The 15,373-nt window shown below is 38.6% G+C and overlaps 1 protein-coding gene across 2 annotated transcripts; it reads left to right on the top strand.

Moving 5' to 3' along the window:
- Positions 1–2,566: 2,566 nt before the first annotated feature.
- os9 (OS9 endoplasmic reticulum lectin) lies at positions 2,567–14,169 on the top strand. Of its 2 annotated transcripts, none has more exons than XM_014976022.2 (15): positions 2,567–2,762; positions 3,129–3,311; positions 4,815–4,878; positions 5,504–5,580; positions 5,884–5,982; positions 6,237–6,438; positions 6,644–6,793; positions 6,917–7,035; positions 7,823–7,871; positions 8,051–8,130; positions 8,225–8,428; positions 9,112–9,307; positions 9,670–9,837; positions 10,199–10,308; positions 11,738–14,169. In XM_014976022.2, the coding sequence occupies exons 1-15, from the start codon at positions 2,595–2,597 to the stop codon at positions 11,873–11,875; spliced, it is 2,007 nt and encodes a 668-aa protein (XP_014831508.2). In that variant the 5' UTR covers positions 2,567–2,594; the 3' UTR covers positions 11,876–14,169. The 2 variants fall into 2 exon arrangements, with proteins under 2 accessions (XP_014831508.2, XP_014831506.2); XM_014976020.2 differs by having other exon boundaries at positions 8,048–8,130.
- Positions 14,170–15,373: the final 1,204 nt, after the last annotated feature.

Raw genomic sequence — 15,373 nt, 5'->3', positions numbered from 1 at the left:
AAAGTAATCAGGTGGAAAATCTTTCCATGATTTTTTTATGTTAATCCAAAGAGTTATTTTTTTCAGTGTACACCCCGAGAGCCAGATGGATGTCTGAGCTGCACAAGCTCCAGCCTGCACTGACGAACACAGTGCTCATTTATGTTAAAAATGCTCAGTTATACTGGAGTGTGTTCGCCCCAAAAGCATAAGATGCTTAAAACAAACAAACAAACAAACAAACAAAAAAACCCAACAACAAATGGCTTTGTTGCAGCAAACGTGTGGACAATGTGTACAGTCAGAGTGTACCCTGGCCAATCCCTTCCTTCTGCTACTCTGCACACAACCCCCCACTCCCCCAGACACAGCCCACTCAACGCAAGATGGGTGTGGCTGTCAGTAAAGTAGAATATGATTGTAAATGTAATTGTAATTGAATGACAGATTCCCACATCTTGCACTGAGCCTACTTTGAAATGTGTTTTCAGAGCAGTGCAGTTCTACGTACCAGCTGTTTTTTTTTATGTAGTAAGAACAATGGAAATATATTACCTTTTAATGATCAGAGAACTTTCAAGTTATTTGTACTTAAGTGGCTGTATTGTGTAAAATTGCTTTTTTTTTTAGCTTTACATCTGGCTAGGACATCATTCCCTCATCCATCATGAACATACCTGGAGTGTTGCTTTGATTCTTTCATGCATGTTTGAGAAATCCTTTAAGTGTCACCTTTGAGAAGCAGCTCCTCCTCTTAGCTGTAGTTTCCAAGCTTCTGAGCCTCTGCATTAAAGACCACCCCTCCACACTGACTTCCTCACTCAGCTCCTTCAAACTAGCCAGCAGCAGTTAGCAAATTGCTTGCAATTGGTGGAACTGCACATCTGCTGAGCTAATTATGCCAGCTACTGAAAGCAGAGTGCCAGAAAGAGCAAGAGTTTCTTAAAAAGACAGAGACTCAATTTCAAGTAGTTAAATTATGAAGTCCAATTTCTTTTAAGTTAGGTTTAATATATGCAGCATTTTAATAACAACTGACAGTAACATTTGTTGGGAGTCGGACTTCTGGGAACCAAAAATGTTCCAATCTCACACAGTGACATCAAAATTGTTGGGAATCAGAATTTGCACCAATATTGGCCTAATAGAATTATTAATAATTGTAATAAATAGTTTACTATGAATTAAATTATTAATACATTTAAATGCCTTAGCTTAAATGGAGTGCCTATTCCAGTATCTCTGGAATCATAAGCCAATCTCAGTCTCTTCACACACTTAATCAAGTCTGAGAATTTATGAACAAAATAAAATCCAATCAGATTAATAAACCAACAATGACAAAATGAAGTGGAACACTGAAAAATGAACTTCAAAACTAACTAACTAATTAAACAAGAAAACAAAGGGAAAATCAGATTTGTAGAATCAAATCTGATTTGGATTTGTCCTCCTTTTCAGATGAATGTGATGAGAGTGGGAGAAGAGATTGTTAAGAAAGGGAGTCGGTGAATACTACACTTAATTAAATTCCGGATCCAGTCAACAGTGAATATGCCACTGTTTTGAACATGTGGCATATTCAAAACAGCAAAGCAAAAACATAATATAAGAATAACACAGAGTATTGCATGCTTGCTTAAGACATGAAAAGCAATTCACAAAAACACCTAATTCAGCCCAGATACGTGACGGTCTTGCTTTTTGTTGAAGTCAGTCAGGTTCAAGCAGTGTCCAAACATCCAAAAACTGAAGTCAAAGCAAATAAATAAATAAATAAAAATTGTTGCACATTTCTTTTGATTGGAGTATACTATTTTTAATAACTCTGCAGTAAATTTGCAGTAAATTTGTCCATTTACATTTACAGTCTCTTATTTTTATCTTTCTATTTCTAGATCATTTATTTATTCTTTTATCTTAGTTTGAATATGTGTGCCTTCATTTACTTTTAACTGGGATCTGGTACACCTGAGTGGGATAATATTTCCATTCTATTAGAGAAACAACAGGGCTCGCTTTTATTTTGGTCTTCTGGAGCTCCTTGTGATGCTGTCCTTTGGAGTGTAATTCTCACAGCCATTGTCAAATCCTCTACTGCTTACGTGTGTGAGTTTGTGAATGAATGGAAGCCATTATGTGCTCTATAAATAAAACATGTGTTCAAGCAGATTTTAAGTAGTCGTTTCATCCCAACAGCTTGCTGGTTTTTGTTCCCCGTCATCATATAAGATGCAATAATTTCATTTAAAATTTGAAAATGCAGGGAAACAGAAAAAGTAGACAATAAAGAAGCCATTCATTTCTATGCAATATGCCTCATCAATCACGCCAATTGTTCTGTTTATGCATGCCTCTCTCCAAAAGCGGGTGTTAATTTTATTAAAAGACAAACGCCGAAAGCTAGTCGTGTCTGCTGAATCCACAGCGCCGCCCCTTCAAAATCTGACCCAGTCTTTCAAACAAATACACCTCGGAAACGGAAAGCCCGCTGACGGACAGGAATGTGGTCCAATGACAGCACAGGATTTATTTCAGTGACCAATCAGCGTCTACCATGTCAGGCGTTGTGTGTTTTGTTGCCAGCCGAGCGCCTGAGGGAGGAGGCGGTGGTTATGATCAGAGGGTTAATGATGGCCGCTTCTTCGGTACGGTGGCTGAAGAGACTGTGCCTTGTTGTTTTGATATGTCCCCTCTTTGTCTCAGCCTTTTTGAACTTAGAGGAGCTCAATGAAATGAAATATGGGATTCAAATTCTTTCCGACCCCGTCATCTTGGGGCAGGTGAGTCAAGGCGTTTCAGACGCTAACGGTAACATGTAGCACTTTGGCTAGGACGAAAGCTACTGTTTTTAGCGATAATGCTTTTGTATAGTCGTAATTGTTAACGTACGCTAAGACTGTTGGTTCGTTTGGATTTAAGACATTTTCTTAAATCTTCACCTGGAGATTAGTAGTTGTGAGTTTACATGCGCAGCTCATTGCAACAGCTGTCACTACATCTTTTACACAGCTTCTCTGTTTCCACTGTGTTTACATCACAAACACTTAACTGCTTGGAAGCCATCAAGGTTGCTTGCTAAAAATCAATGTTCTCTGTTTATATTAAAAGCTAAAACAGTTGTTGGGGGTGTCTTCTTCATGTTTTAGACCAAGACAGAGGAGGTAATGATGGTGTCCAATAAATACAAGCAGCTCTATGAATGTCGACTTCCAGCCCAGGCGGTCCGGTTTCATCAGGATCCAGCTTCTGAATCCGACTCGCAGGGCTACACTGGACCAGACATCCCGGAGCTGCTGAGGCCAATGCACAAAGCCCCTTGTCTTGTGAAGGTTGGTGCTTAAACGTATCTGTGTCTGCCTCTGCTTATCTGTGTAATCCAGTTATCAGATGCTCAACCTGTTAATTAATAAAGCGGTTAAAAAGCGTTCGTTTCAAACTGCAGCATAGGGATAGTGACTCACAGTTGAGCTTTTGCAGGAAAATAGTTTAATACATGTGCTATTGCACATGTTGCTCTTACACTGACTTTAATAAATGTTTGTGATTTTTGCAACGTTACTGCTTATACATGGGGGTTTTTTTGTACAGAGGTGCTTCAGTGCAATGGGAACTACTTGTTCTGTAATTGTACCGCTACATCTTTGGATTTGGTTACTGTTTCTACAAGATAACACCATTTCCTGAAACCCGAATTGTTTCACTGTTACTTTTATCTTTAAAACAAAATGATGCAGTTGTCAGGCATAATGTTGCTTTTCTTTTCTTGGAAACAGTACATAGTATTTTAGTGTATAACACATTTTCCTTGGAAAAATCAGGAATTTGGTTGAAGTCTTTTCCAGATCCGGACAAGTATGGAAAAGCAAAAAGTCTTGTGCTGTTAGATTTGTATTCTCTGTTCTTTCTACCTACATGATAAACATACTTTTGGAGTGTATTTTTTGTAGGTATTTTGTTTAAAAAAATACACATAATCCTCCTTAGCATAGATTTTCATAATCTATTTAAGTAGGTCTGGATTTCACTTGCATAACTGTCTTTGCTTTTCATTCAGTTTCTTTCAGTTCCTCCCTAAAGATCTGCAGATGCAGACACATTTCCAGACTCTCAGAGGTTAATTGGATAGATGTAACTTAGTTAGGAGGACACATTATGATGATTTGTTTAAGAAAACAGTTAACAGACTGTGTTTAATTCACACATCTATTCATCCATCAACTATTAAGCCATCTATCTGTCCACCCAGATAGGTGTCTGTTTTTGCACGGTCCATGTATGCCACAAATTTAAATATATTTTACATCTAAATCATGGAACAAACATAAACACAGAAATCATGAAATTTCTATAAGTAAAGGATTTTAAAATAGAAAATGTTAAGAAACCTTTTTAAGTGTATGCAAGTTTACATTTTAGTCTCTAGTCATTAAGGTACGCTATGGGAAAAATGTGGATACAAGCACCTTTTGGAGAAGTAATGAACTATCAAGTTAAAAGTTGTCCGCTTTTAACAACAACAAAAAGGAAGTTCTGGGGCGCCCCACATGCAGAGGCTATAGATCCGCCCTGGATTCGATTCCCGACCTTGGAATCTTTGCTGCATGTCTTCCCCTTTCGCTCAATCCCCATTTCTCGTCTGGCAGCTAGCAACAGAGACTACAAAAATGAGGAAGTTTTGCAGTGAAGAAAAAACACAGTAGCCAGCAATTCCCCAGTTTTACTAGAAAACCTTCCACGTTCACACAAAATTGTTGTTTTTTTTTTTTTCTGTGTTCTGATGACAAAAGAAATGCTGCATTGAAAAGATAATCTGCTGTCTTTGTTTATTGCAGACAAAGGACTGGTGGACATACGAGTTTTGTTACGGTCATCATATTAGACAGTATCACCTTGAAGGTAAAAACCATTCATTTAATTGACAAGCATAAATGTAAAGTAAAAAATATATTTTTCTCTGAACTAAATTTTTTCAGACCCATCTATGAGTTAAACCAGGGGTGTCACCTCCACTGTTGGTACTCTACATGTTTTAGATTTCTCTCGGTGGTGGTGACTACCTCCGAAAGCATGTTAATGTTCTGCAGAGGCCTGCTAAAGAGACACTGTTTGATCCACTTGTGTTGATTCAGAGAGAGAACTAAAACATGGAGGACACCGGCCTCTGGCTCCATACAATGCTGTAAACCAGGGACTCTTCTCTCATAGGCTGTGCTGTTGGGTTATAACTTGGTGTCGGTTCCTTGCAGGATGATGTTTAAATCATTGAGTTGCTTTTTTTTTTCCTCAAAATTGTCAAAGAATATGAAAGACATCCTGCTTTAAATTATATATGAATGTTTTGAACAAAGTTCTGAGATGCCAACAAGCAATTAATAATCATTAATAATTAAATTTACTACAGTAATGTTTGTCTGAGCTCTCATGTTGGTGTGAAAAGATCTTGTTCCAGAAGAATGTTTTGTTTTCTTCTTAAACCTACGCTGCCATTGAAACCTGTTTGACAATCGTGTTTTCTTCTCAGACTCAGAAATCAGAGGGGACGTTCTCTTTCTGGGACACTATGAGTCCGAATTTGATTGGAACAATGAAACAGCAAAGGTGAGACTCACCTTTTCTTGTATGAATTGCATGTTAGATCACATCTAAAAAAAAGGTTTTTTTAAATGAAGTAGATGTGAAAAAAAAAAAGTGTGAATACATTTATTAATTGTAATTTTTGTTGTGGAAACTGTAAAGGCATCAGAGACACGACTCAAGACAAAATGCAATCCCAGAGTTGTAACGCGATAAAATAGGAACATAGTACATTTGATACTTTTTCAAGGCACTGAGTGTCTTGCGTGTTTCTTTTAATAATCATCTCTAACACATCATGTTACATCATATCTCTTCATCTTGCAGGCCTCTAAACAGCACAAACTGAAACGATACCACAGCCAGACCTATGTAAATGGGTCCAAGTGTGACCTAAATGGAAATCCTAGAGAGACCGAAGTCCGGGTGAGACATCTAAATTTACAAAATGATTGTAATCTGAGTAACCCAAGTAGCTGTGGTCAAAAACGGTTTGCGTCCTATTTTGCAGTTCCTTTTACATCCAGATTTATGTCTGTGTAAAACTGTGAGCACGACTGAATAAGCACCTTCTGTAACTTTCAAATGTTTGTGGGCTTCCCTTACAATGGGCTCGGAAGTTCCTTTTATTCTCCTGTGTTGACACTATCTGACTCTATTAGTGACTCTACTCTTTCCAGTTTGTATGTGAAGATGGCTCGAGTGACTACGTCGCCCGTGTGGACGAGCCACAGTCTTGCCGCTACGTGTTGACAGTTCACACCAGTCGCACCTGCCAGCATCCGTTTCTGCGGCCGCCGTCCTCCTCCAAGCCGCAGGGCATCGTGTGCCAGCCGGCTCTGAGTGCACAACAGTACATGGATTATGTGAAGGCTCAAGTCTGTGAGTGAACACAAACACCAGGTTCACAATGCAGGAATATATTTCTTTTTTTTTTTTTTTTTTGCTTTTTATTGGTGCATTAATAGCAGTACGGTTATATGGAGTCAAATAATTGATCTAATTTATCCGTTATTTACAAGTGTGAAACATAACAGGATGCGTGACGACATGTCTGTTGCTGCTTTGTTCCTCCGACTGTTCCCAGCGGACACGAAGCGTAAAGTGGAGCAGATCTCCGAGGAGCTGAAGAATCTTGATGAGATGCTGGCTGGTAATGAAGGTGGAGATGGGACAGTCGAGGTAACGGCAGAGGAGACCACTCCTCCGCCAAACGGCCACCAAGATGCGTCAAATGGTAAAACGCAAACTCAAAGAACTTGGACAATATTTTTAAGCTACATATATTAAGATTATGTATTCAGGATACAGATTGTAGTATTTTTCTTATTTACAAGGATGTCTGTTTTCTGTCTTTAAGCGGGAAATTCCGACGCGACTGAAGATACACCGTCAGAAGAGACGGATGATGCTGATTTTTGGGAAGGAGTGACAAAACCTGGGAAATTAAAGCCCACAGCTTCTCATCAAGACAAGGAGGTATTGAACGATGCAGTGACACCGAGATTAAACATTGAGGAAATTCACACGTTTTTCATGTTAATTGATGATGAGTTTGTTGCAAATTTTCTGTGAAAATGGTCAAAAACATTGAGTTTAAGAGATGCTAACTTCCACCAGTAGGTGGTAGCATTTCTTACCTCTGCTACTCTGCTGCCAAAGCATTTGCTGATGTCAAGTTATAGTCTGTGACTGATATGGCAAGCAACAGAAAGTCACATTTACATTTTCTATATTTGCATTTACTTAAATGCAAATATAGCAAAATTCCATGCAAATGTTTCTAAAATAGCACCACAAAAATCGCTGATTTTGATTCCAAATAATCACAAAAACAACTTTGGAGGAACTGATTAAAGTAGTTCATTTTCAATTTACAGTTTCACTTATCAGGATGTAATAAAAAAATATATCAGATCCTATCCAGTATAGAACAGATTTATTTATTTTTACAGAAATTGGGGAGAGTCAGTAATGTTTTTTACACTCCAACTTTCCTTTTCTGTTGTTTATTTCATTTGTCTCAGTGTACACTCCAAATCTTCAGTAGGAAATCACAGGCAGATGTTGTTTGTGCTATGATATCTTTTAATCTGACTAAAACACATAAAATCATTTGACAAACTACATTTTCTGATTATAGAAACCCTCATATCTCCTTTTTAAAAAGTATTTTTGCACTTCCGTTATTTACCACCAGGGGGTGGGATTTCTCTTTTTCTATTGACTCTTTCACAGCCTTAATTAAATGTTTTTCTTTTTAAAGGTGGTGAATGGTGACTATAGCTCACTAGCAGACAATGAAGCAGAAGAAGGTACTGTTGTTTAAACAATGAAGATTATAATTTATTACTATTCAGGTCACTGTTTTACAACCATAAACTTTTAAACATTTGCTATTACATGTTTTACTTGTAACTTATTTCATAGAACCATATGTGTCTACGTACTCTGTGGTCATGGTTTATGTGATTTTTATGTTTCCTTTAAGCAGAACGATTCAACTTTAAAATCATCACAGACCCAGCAGATCTGATGAAATTTGTTCAACACCTTAAGGAGAGCAACAGGAAGGTCAGGACTTTCCCCACATCTGGTTTTCTCCATTTCCTTGTTTTTGTGTGGTGCAGAGAGTAAACGTTGCGATGCTTAAATCCTTTTGCTACAGAAAGCAGAAAACCAGGCTGAAAGTAGAGAAGAGAAATCAACAGGCGACAGGCATCCAGGGAAACTCAGGGGGGAGGAGAGAGATGAAGACGGGAACTTGCTGGAGGAGTTCGAGGATGAGATGTCCGACCTCTCTGTGCCTTCTGAGAAGATCGAAGAGATAAAAGAAGAAATGCAGAAGGAGTTTGACAACATCATAGATGAGGTTTGAATCCTAAGATAAACCTTACACTACATTGGACACAGCAGATAATTAAGACCCAAATCTGTTTTTTTTTTTTTTGTTTTTTTTCCCCAAATGTGATATTCATCTGATTTTTTTTTTCACACACAATTCAGATTTTTCCACCTTTCAAAAAAATTGACTTGTGCGATGCATATCTGATTGTTTTCAAAGTGTCTGCAGTCTGAACAGTCATGTTGCACTTTCTGTTATTGATCATAATTCTGCTTCCTTCGTGTTGTTATGTCATCTTCCACTGCTTTAAACTGATCTGGTGATTCTGGTATTTGTTATCACATTTCAAATTTAAAAGTACTTTATCAATCCCAAAGGGAAATATTTACGTATAATAGATCCAGTTTCTAAATTAAATTATTGACATTAATAAATGTCGCCGTAACTCATATTAATTCATCTGCACACTTCACTTTACACTTATTCTGCGACGTTTACCTTCTTCTTCTGCGCATGCGGGTCGTTTTAGCGTCGTAAAATGTTCACACACAAGTCCTGTTGCAGTCGCATCATTTGGTAATAATATGGGGACAAATATTGGACTTTGATATAAATTGTAATTGAGCATCAAGACCTGCAGTGTGAATGTTGCCTCAGAGATCTAATTTGTGGCATTTAAGCGAAACTGAACGTCGTCTTTGTGTTTGCAGGCCCAGCAGGAGCTGGAAACCGAGGGTCTTAAAGGAGAGTTTGATCGCACTCAGGCAACACAGGCTCTGGAGACGACTTTGGATAAGTTGCTGGATCATCTGGAGGAGAAGGACGTTGAAGACACCCAGCAGCAGAAGGTCCAACGGACCAGCGACCCGAGCAGAGGCAGCCCCAGCCTGGCTCCTCAGCAGCCAGGTAACCGCCACGGGCCTGAAGCCCTGGGCCGCCGCCATCCTGTGCATGTCTGTCATCATCACAACCATTCATGATCACCTGTTATATTCTTCATCTCAGAACACGGAGATGCAAAAATAAGAGATGGTCTCAGATTAAACTCTTAGTCGGTTTGTGGTCTTTTGCTGCCATTAATTTAGATGTGGGTGGCTTAGTTTTCATCAATCAACACAAAACTGAAATGAATGAAAGCAAACCCATTGACCTGAATTCGCCGCGCCACAGAAATGTTACTGAAAAGGTTGTTTGGCGCCTCCGGCCTGTGACGCTGCTGACAGGTTTTGAGGTGAATTGTCTCTTCTGTCCCTCTCTTGTCACCTCAGACCAAGCAGCTGACGACCACGTTAAGATCAAAATTACTAAGTATAAGACGGGCAGCAGCCCTGATGGTGAGGTCAAAGTTCAGGAGATGGGCGAAGGAGACCCCCAGTGGCAGCACATAAAGGACGTGGTTAAAGAACAGCTAGAGAAGGCAGGACTGAAGGCTGAAGGTACGAAGGGGCAGTGCGGCGACACACACAGCCTTTTATCTTTTCCATCGCCTGTCTTTAGCTTTATTGCTATCTGTCTCCTTCTGTCTTTATCTTTACATCTTTTATAGTAATTTTCCGAAACAGCTTAGCCATGAAAATGGCGACAAATCCTCTCTGTGCTTCTTCAAAATGGAAATAGACAGCAGCTGTAAGCCAAAGCTTGTTTAAAAGATAATTGGAGATGAAGGGTTTGTCATTTCTGTGTCTCCTTTCATCCACTCTTCTGTTCACTCCATTCATCCGTATTAATCTGTCATTCAGCTGTGTTGCTCTTGAACTGTCCGGGTGATCGTTTTTTATCCTTGTGTCCTTGTTAAAGGCAAAATTGAGGTGAAGATTTTGACGCGGAAGAATGCAGAGGACACAGGCGATCAGTGGCTGACTGAAGAAGACACCAAGTCCTTCAGGGAGCTGCTCATAAACCTCTTGGTAATTTACCCATAAGTCACTGTGACCTAAATTTAAGCACTTTGTTTGAAACCGGCTGTGGAGTTTACAGACCGAGTCACTTTTGCAACATAAGAGCATGTGACTGTATAAAAGCTTGTATTTGTTTTAGCGACTGTCTAAAATTCCTCAAACTGCAACTTGAGTTTGAAACATTAGCAGCTTGTGCAAATTTAAAGTAAATGCTTCTCCCATAACTCAGTCATAGCAGTTACGTACGAGACGGCAGCTGGCCTTTTCAGATCGCTTCAAGGTTCTTGTCCGGGCGCGATGACGCAGAGTTCCTTCCCCTTTTCTCGGTCTGTTATTGCTGACATCACAGTGAGATTTAAAACGTGTAAAAATGGAAATCTTTTACTATTACTTTTTAGGCATTACTTGGCTTCACATTCAGTTAATCAGGGAGCTATTTTAGTTTGTTTTAACGGGGCTGCTACTAACAACTTTTTTGTTTTGTTTTTTTTTTTTTTTGTTTTTAAAGGTAGAAATAGAGGTTGCTGTACTCCTGTGTAACATTCACCAAAGGGGTCAAACTCCAGTCACTTAGGTCCAGTTTCTGGCACACCATATCTGAATCTAAAAACTTCACTGGCAAATCAGCAAGGTTTGCAAAGGCCTGGTCATTAAACATTTCTTTTATGCTCAATTCTGGGTTTTTTTGTGTGGTTTTTTTGAGTGGTCATTCACACTACTAAATCCTACCGCAGTCAGACTTATGTGTGAGCAGTTTTGGACCACAAAGCGACCCGCATGTGCAGAACAACATTGTTTACCAAAACGCTAATGGATGGTACCATCTAACGATTGATTTCAAAGTTTATTCAGCAACGAGAGCCAACTTTTTTGTCAAAAAATCACAACAACACGAAGGAAGTAAATTAAGAAAAAAAAAGCACAACTAATAGAGATGATGTTTTGCTTGGATGTGGAGTCAGACCAAGAGCGACAGGATTATGATGAGCTGTGCTGCAGTGACGACTTTCTTCCATAAGTTCACAATCATAATGTTCAGCCAATGTTTGCATCCAGATTTAATTCTTCTGGCTTTTTCTTCTGTAGAATTATGATGCATTTCTCACATCAGTGATGTAACAGTAAAATGCAACATGACTGTTCAGGCGTTTGAAAACAATTGGATGATTATCCAATGCAATACCACATATGGAAGTGGCACAAATCCTAATTTTGGGGGTTGAAAAGATCAGAATTGGGCCTTTCAGACTGCAGCGTAACAGACACATATGGGCAAAAACAGCGAATTTGGTTTGCATTTGCTGTTGACTCTGGAGTCTGCATCGCACCACTCCTCTGTGTTAAACCAAGAGGAGTGGCACTTTTAACCAAATTTTAACTTTGCAAGTCAGATAACACTGCATCTGTCTAATTTGTTTTTTTTTTATTTACCCCGCAGACTGGAGGCACAGAGGAGGTTTATAAAGAGCAAAAGAGGCAGCAGGAGCTTGAAAACAACTACAGGTTTGTATGGGGAGAAAGTCAGGAGGAAACCCAGTCCTCGAGCACGTCGGACTCGGACGACGTGGACATTTGAGCTCACGGCGTACATTCACTGCCCCTGCTGCGATGAACTCCTGTGGAGACCAGCAGGTGGAGGGACTATAAACCGTTACCACAGTTTGTTTGAAAAGCTTGATCAATTATTGCTGTTGAATCTGATAAGTGGTATGTAACTCCGCTGTTTGCACATTCAGAAAATAATTTAATGTGAACTGAAAAGGCAATAATGTTGGTGTCTGCAAGAGACAACCTTCAGATGCTGCACAAAGTTTGCGTGAGCTGCACTTGTGCAGTTGAATGAAGTTATGCATTTTCCCTGTTTTGATGGGATTCAGTTTGTAGAAGGCCGACGGAACCTGATGACACGAGGCGAATATGTTTCTAGAAACATTTTCTGGCGTTACTGAACATTTACATCGACTTCTGAAGCTGCAGTCAGTTCTGCTCCGTCTGCGACGCTGCCATTCACTTCACAGTTCTTACTTGCTTATTTATCAGACGTGTGAAATTCTGTACCTTGGGCTGCATATTTGTCATGCCAAAAAGTATACGACGACGACAACAACAACAAGCACCATTGAAACGTGACAAATTTAACGAGAAAAATCACAATTATTCACAGCTGTATCTTTTATTTGTTTTATTGAGTTTTATCTGACACATCAACACAGTGACAAAATCCAAAGTGAAAGGAAATACATGTATTTGGAGGTGTTTTAGTAATTAAAATATAAAAAATGTGGCTTGCATTTGTATTTAGTCTCCTGATTCACAGTTTGCTTCAGTTTTTGATTCAGGTCACTCCATCAGCTTGAAATATGAAAAATGGCTTGAAATCAGAGGGAATGGAGCTACTGTTGGTCTTGCCACAGCGCGTCAATCATATTTAAGTCTGCACTTTGGCCTGTTGTCAATCTTTAAGTTTGAACTAGGTCATTTTATGATGGGTCTGGCTGAAGGTTTAGGGTTGTTGCTTTACTGGAAGGTGAACCTCTGCCCCAGCCTCAATGCTGATGCATCCTGCAACCAGTTTTTTTTTGTTTTGCTTTTTTTAGTTTTAGAATTTTCCTGTTTGTATATTTAGCTCCACCACACTTCACATTAACTCTGCTCTATCCCTGCAGAACAAAAACATTTCCACAGAATGACTTTCACGTCACATTAATGTTGTGCTCGTTGTGACATAAAGTGTCGGTTTTCCATCACATATTCTCTAAAAAAAAAAATGAAGTTGTAGAGTCAACTCAGCAGACCACCTTCTCTCACATGTTCACTGGGTTCCTATCATGGCCTTTGGTGTACTTTAAACAGAGCTTCATATGGCTTTTTTTTTTTTTTTTTTTAATGCTTTTCTTCTTGCCATTTCCATAAAGGGAAGTCTTGTGGAAATGATGACTTGTGGTTGTCTTGTCAATACATTCTCCCACCTGAGCTGTGGATGGCTGCAGCTCCTCCAGAATTACCAGATTAATTCTGTGTTTGCCAGACCCATCTCGGCTGTAGTTGTGTAGCACCTCTTCCATTTTCTGACGACTTGAATGGTGCTCTGCACTGGGTATTTTGTAACTTATCTCTGCTTTAAATTTCTCCACAACTTAATCGCTGACACGTCGTCTGTCCTCTTCCTCTCTTCATGATGTTTGTTACCAACAAACCTCTGAGGCCTTAAGAGAACAGCTGTATTTGTTGGGAGATTAAATCACACTCAAAACTGTTCACCAATTAGCTACTTGTGTTTTTATTTGGGGATTTTAAAGTGAAAGGGGAAAAGCACTTTTCAGATTTGTATTTGAAATCCATTCGCATTTCTGTCTATTTCTCAAATGTTTACAACTTGGTGTTGATTGGTCACTTAAAATCCCAATAAAACACCTTCACGTTTGCGGCTGTAACATGACGAAACATGAAGCCGTTTAACAGATATGAATACTTTTGAGCGGCTCTGTGTATGTGCACAAACTCTTGCCCCAAATATGTATGATTTTTCTGCCAAATACAAACGAAAGGAACTCTAAACGGTTCGATGAACCATTGTCGTGCAACAAGGTTTTCAAAGCATGTGTGTTTCTATTTGTTTGTGACAAAGATAGTTAATTTATATTAATTTAGCAAAAAAAACATGCTACCATTTTCTGTAAAGTTCATCGTGTGAAATGAATGAATTCAGATGTGGATTTAAAGGGCTGAATTTGTATAGTTTGTGAATAATTCTGCTTCTTGGAGCTCTGTTTGTACATAATTGTTGTCGATTATACATTAAATCATTTCTGTTGTGTTTTAACACAAATTAAGTGGAGAATAAACTCCTTGAGTAAATGTGTTTAACAATACAGACTCTGTGCTTTTGTTATATAACTCCAAATTCAATGGTGGAATGGTATTTCATGTAAACTGTGGTTTTATGCTCATGGTAAGTGCATTCAGGTGATAGGGGTGTGTTTCATTACATAGTCTCTAAATTATTGAAGAACCTAGCTTTGTTAAAGCTAATGAGTTTGCTGACTGTCAGCTAGTGTATTTATAAAGCAAACAAAAAAAAGTCATCTGGCCAAAATGCTTTAGTGTTTGACACGTCATCTTTCGCTTACGCTCCATCTTCCAATGGATTCAAAATTGCTACATGTGTTATGGTCCTTCGCAGTGCAAATCACCAGATAAGACCTCAAATTAAACCAGAAGTCGATATTGAAAGGAAAGTTCTGATCACTGAATCTCTAAATGTGAAACATGAAATTAAAGTAAAAGGGGATAAAACAGGAAAACTGTTGCATCTGATGCAAATACTCCAAATGTTAGATTGTATAACCAGTCTCTCCCCCAAAACCTAATAAGAAACTGTTGGATTTCATACATAGATCTCCATTTCAGAACCAGACAATTTTAGTGTAAATATGCTGCAATAATTGCACAGACATTTCAACATAGACTTGTGCAATGATGTACAATTATCTCCTAAATGTTAGTGTTTTTTGCTAACGTGTTCTACTTTGCTTTTTGGTTATTTTTCATGTTTGAGTATTTGTACTGTGCTATGCACAGCTTGAAGTGACGGTCTTAATTCTGTGTTGTTTTTTTCCATTAAAATGTTGAAAACAGGAACGCTAAAGTGGTGTTGTGCACAGTTGTCTTACAAAGCACTTTTGTATGGAAGTAAAATATACTCATAGATTTATTTTATTCGACTCCAAACACTCCATCGTTGGTATTGACTTATTCAAACCCTAGTCAATAAATTAGAATATTACTAATTTATTTCAGTAACTCCATCACTAGGTTTTTGCAAGCCTTTATTTATGTGACTTCCCATTTAATGAAAACACTAATCCGACCAGTTAAAAAAAAACAACAAAACATTTTAATACATAAATTTTGGTTTAAAGAAGTTTCATAGCGTTATTTTACAAAACACATTTTTACTGTGACAAGTCTCTGAAAAGCATTCAGATTTATGACGACTGTAAACTTTCCCCCAAAAGAGGGAGTGAAAGTTTCGCAAGGGCGAAGTACCCGGATGTCCTTAATCCATCCGCGG

This window comes from Poecilia mexicana, unplaced genomic scaffold (genome assembly GCF_051168715.1).
Source record: "Poecilia mexicana isolate PSO_F unplaced genomic scaffold, ASM5116871v1 scaffold_5, whole genome shotgun sequence".
Classification (NCBI taxonomy): Eukaryota; Metazoa; Chordata; class Actinopteri; order Cyprinodontiformes; family Poeciliidae; genus Poecilia; species Poecilia mexicana.
This window is presented reverse-complemented; position numbering and strand designations above follow the sequence as displayed.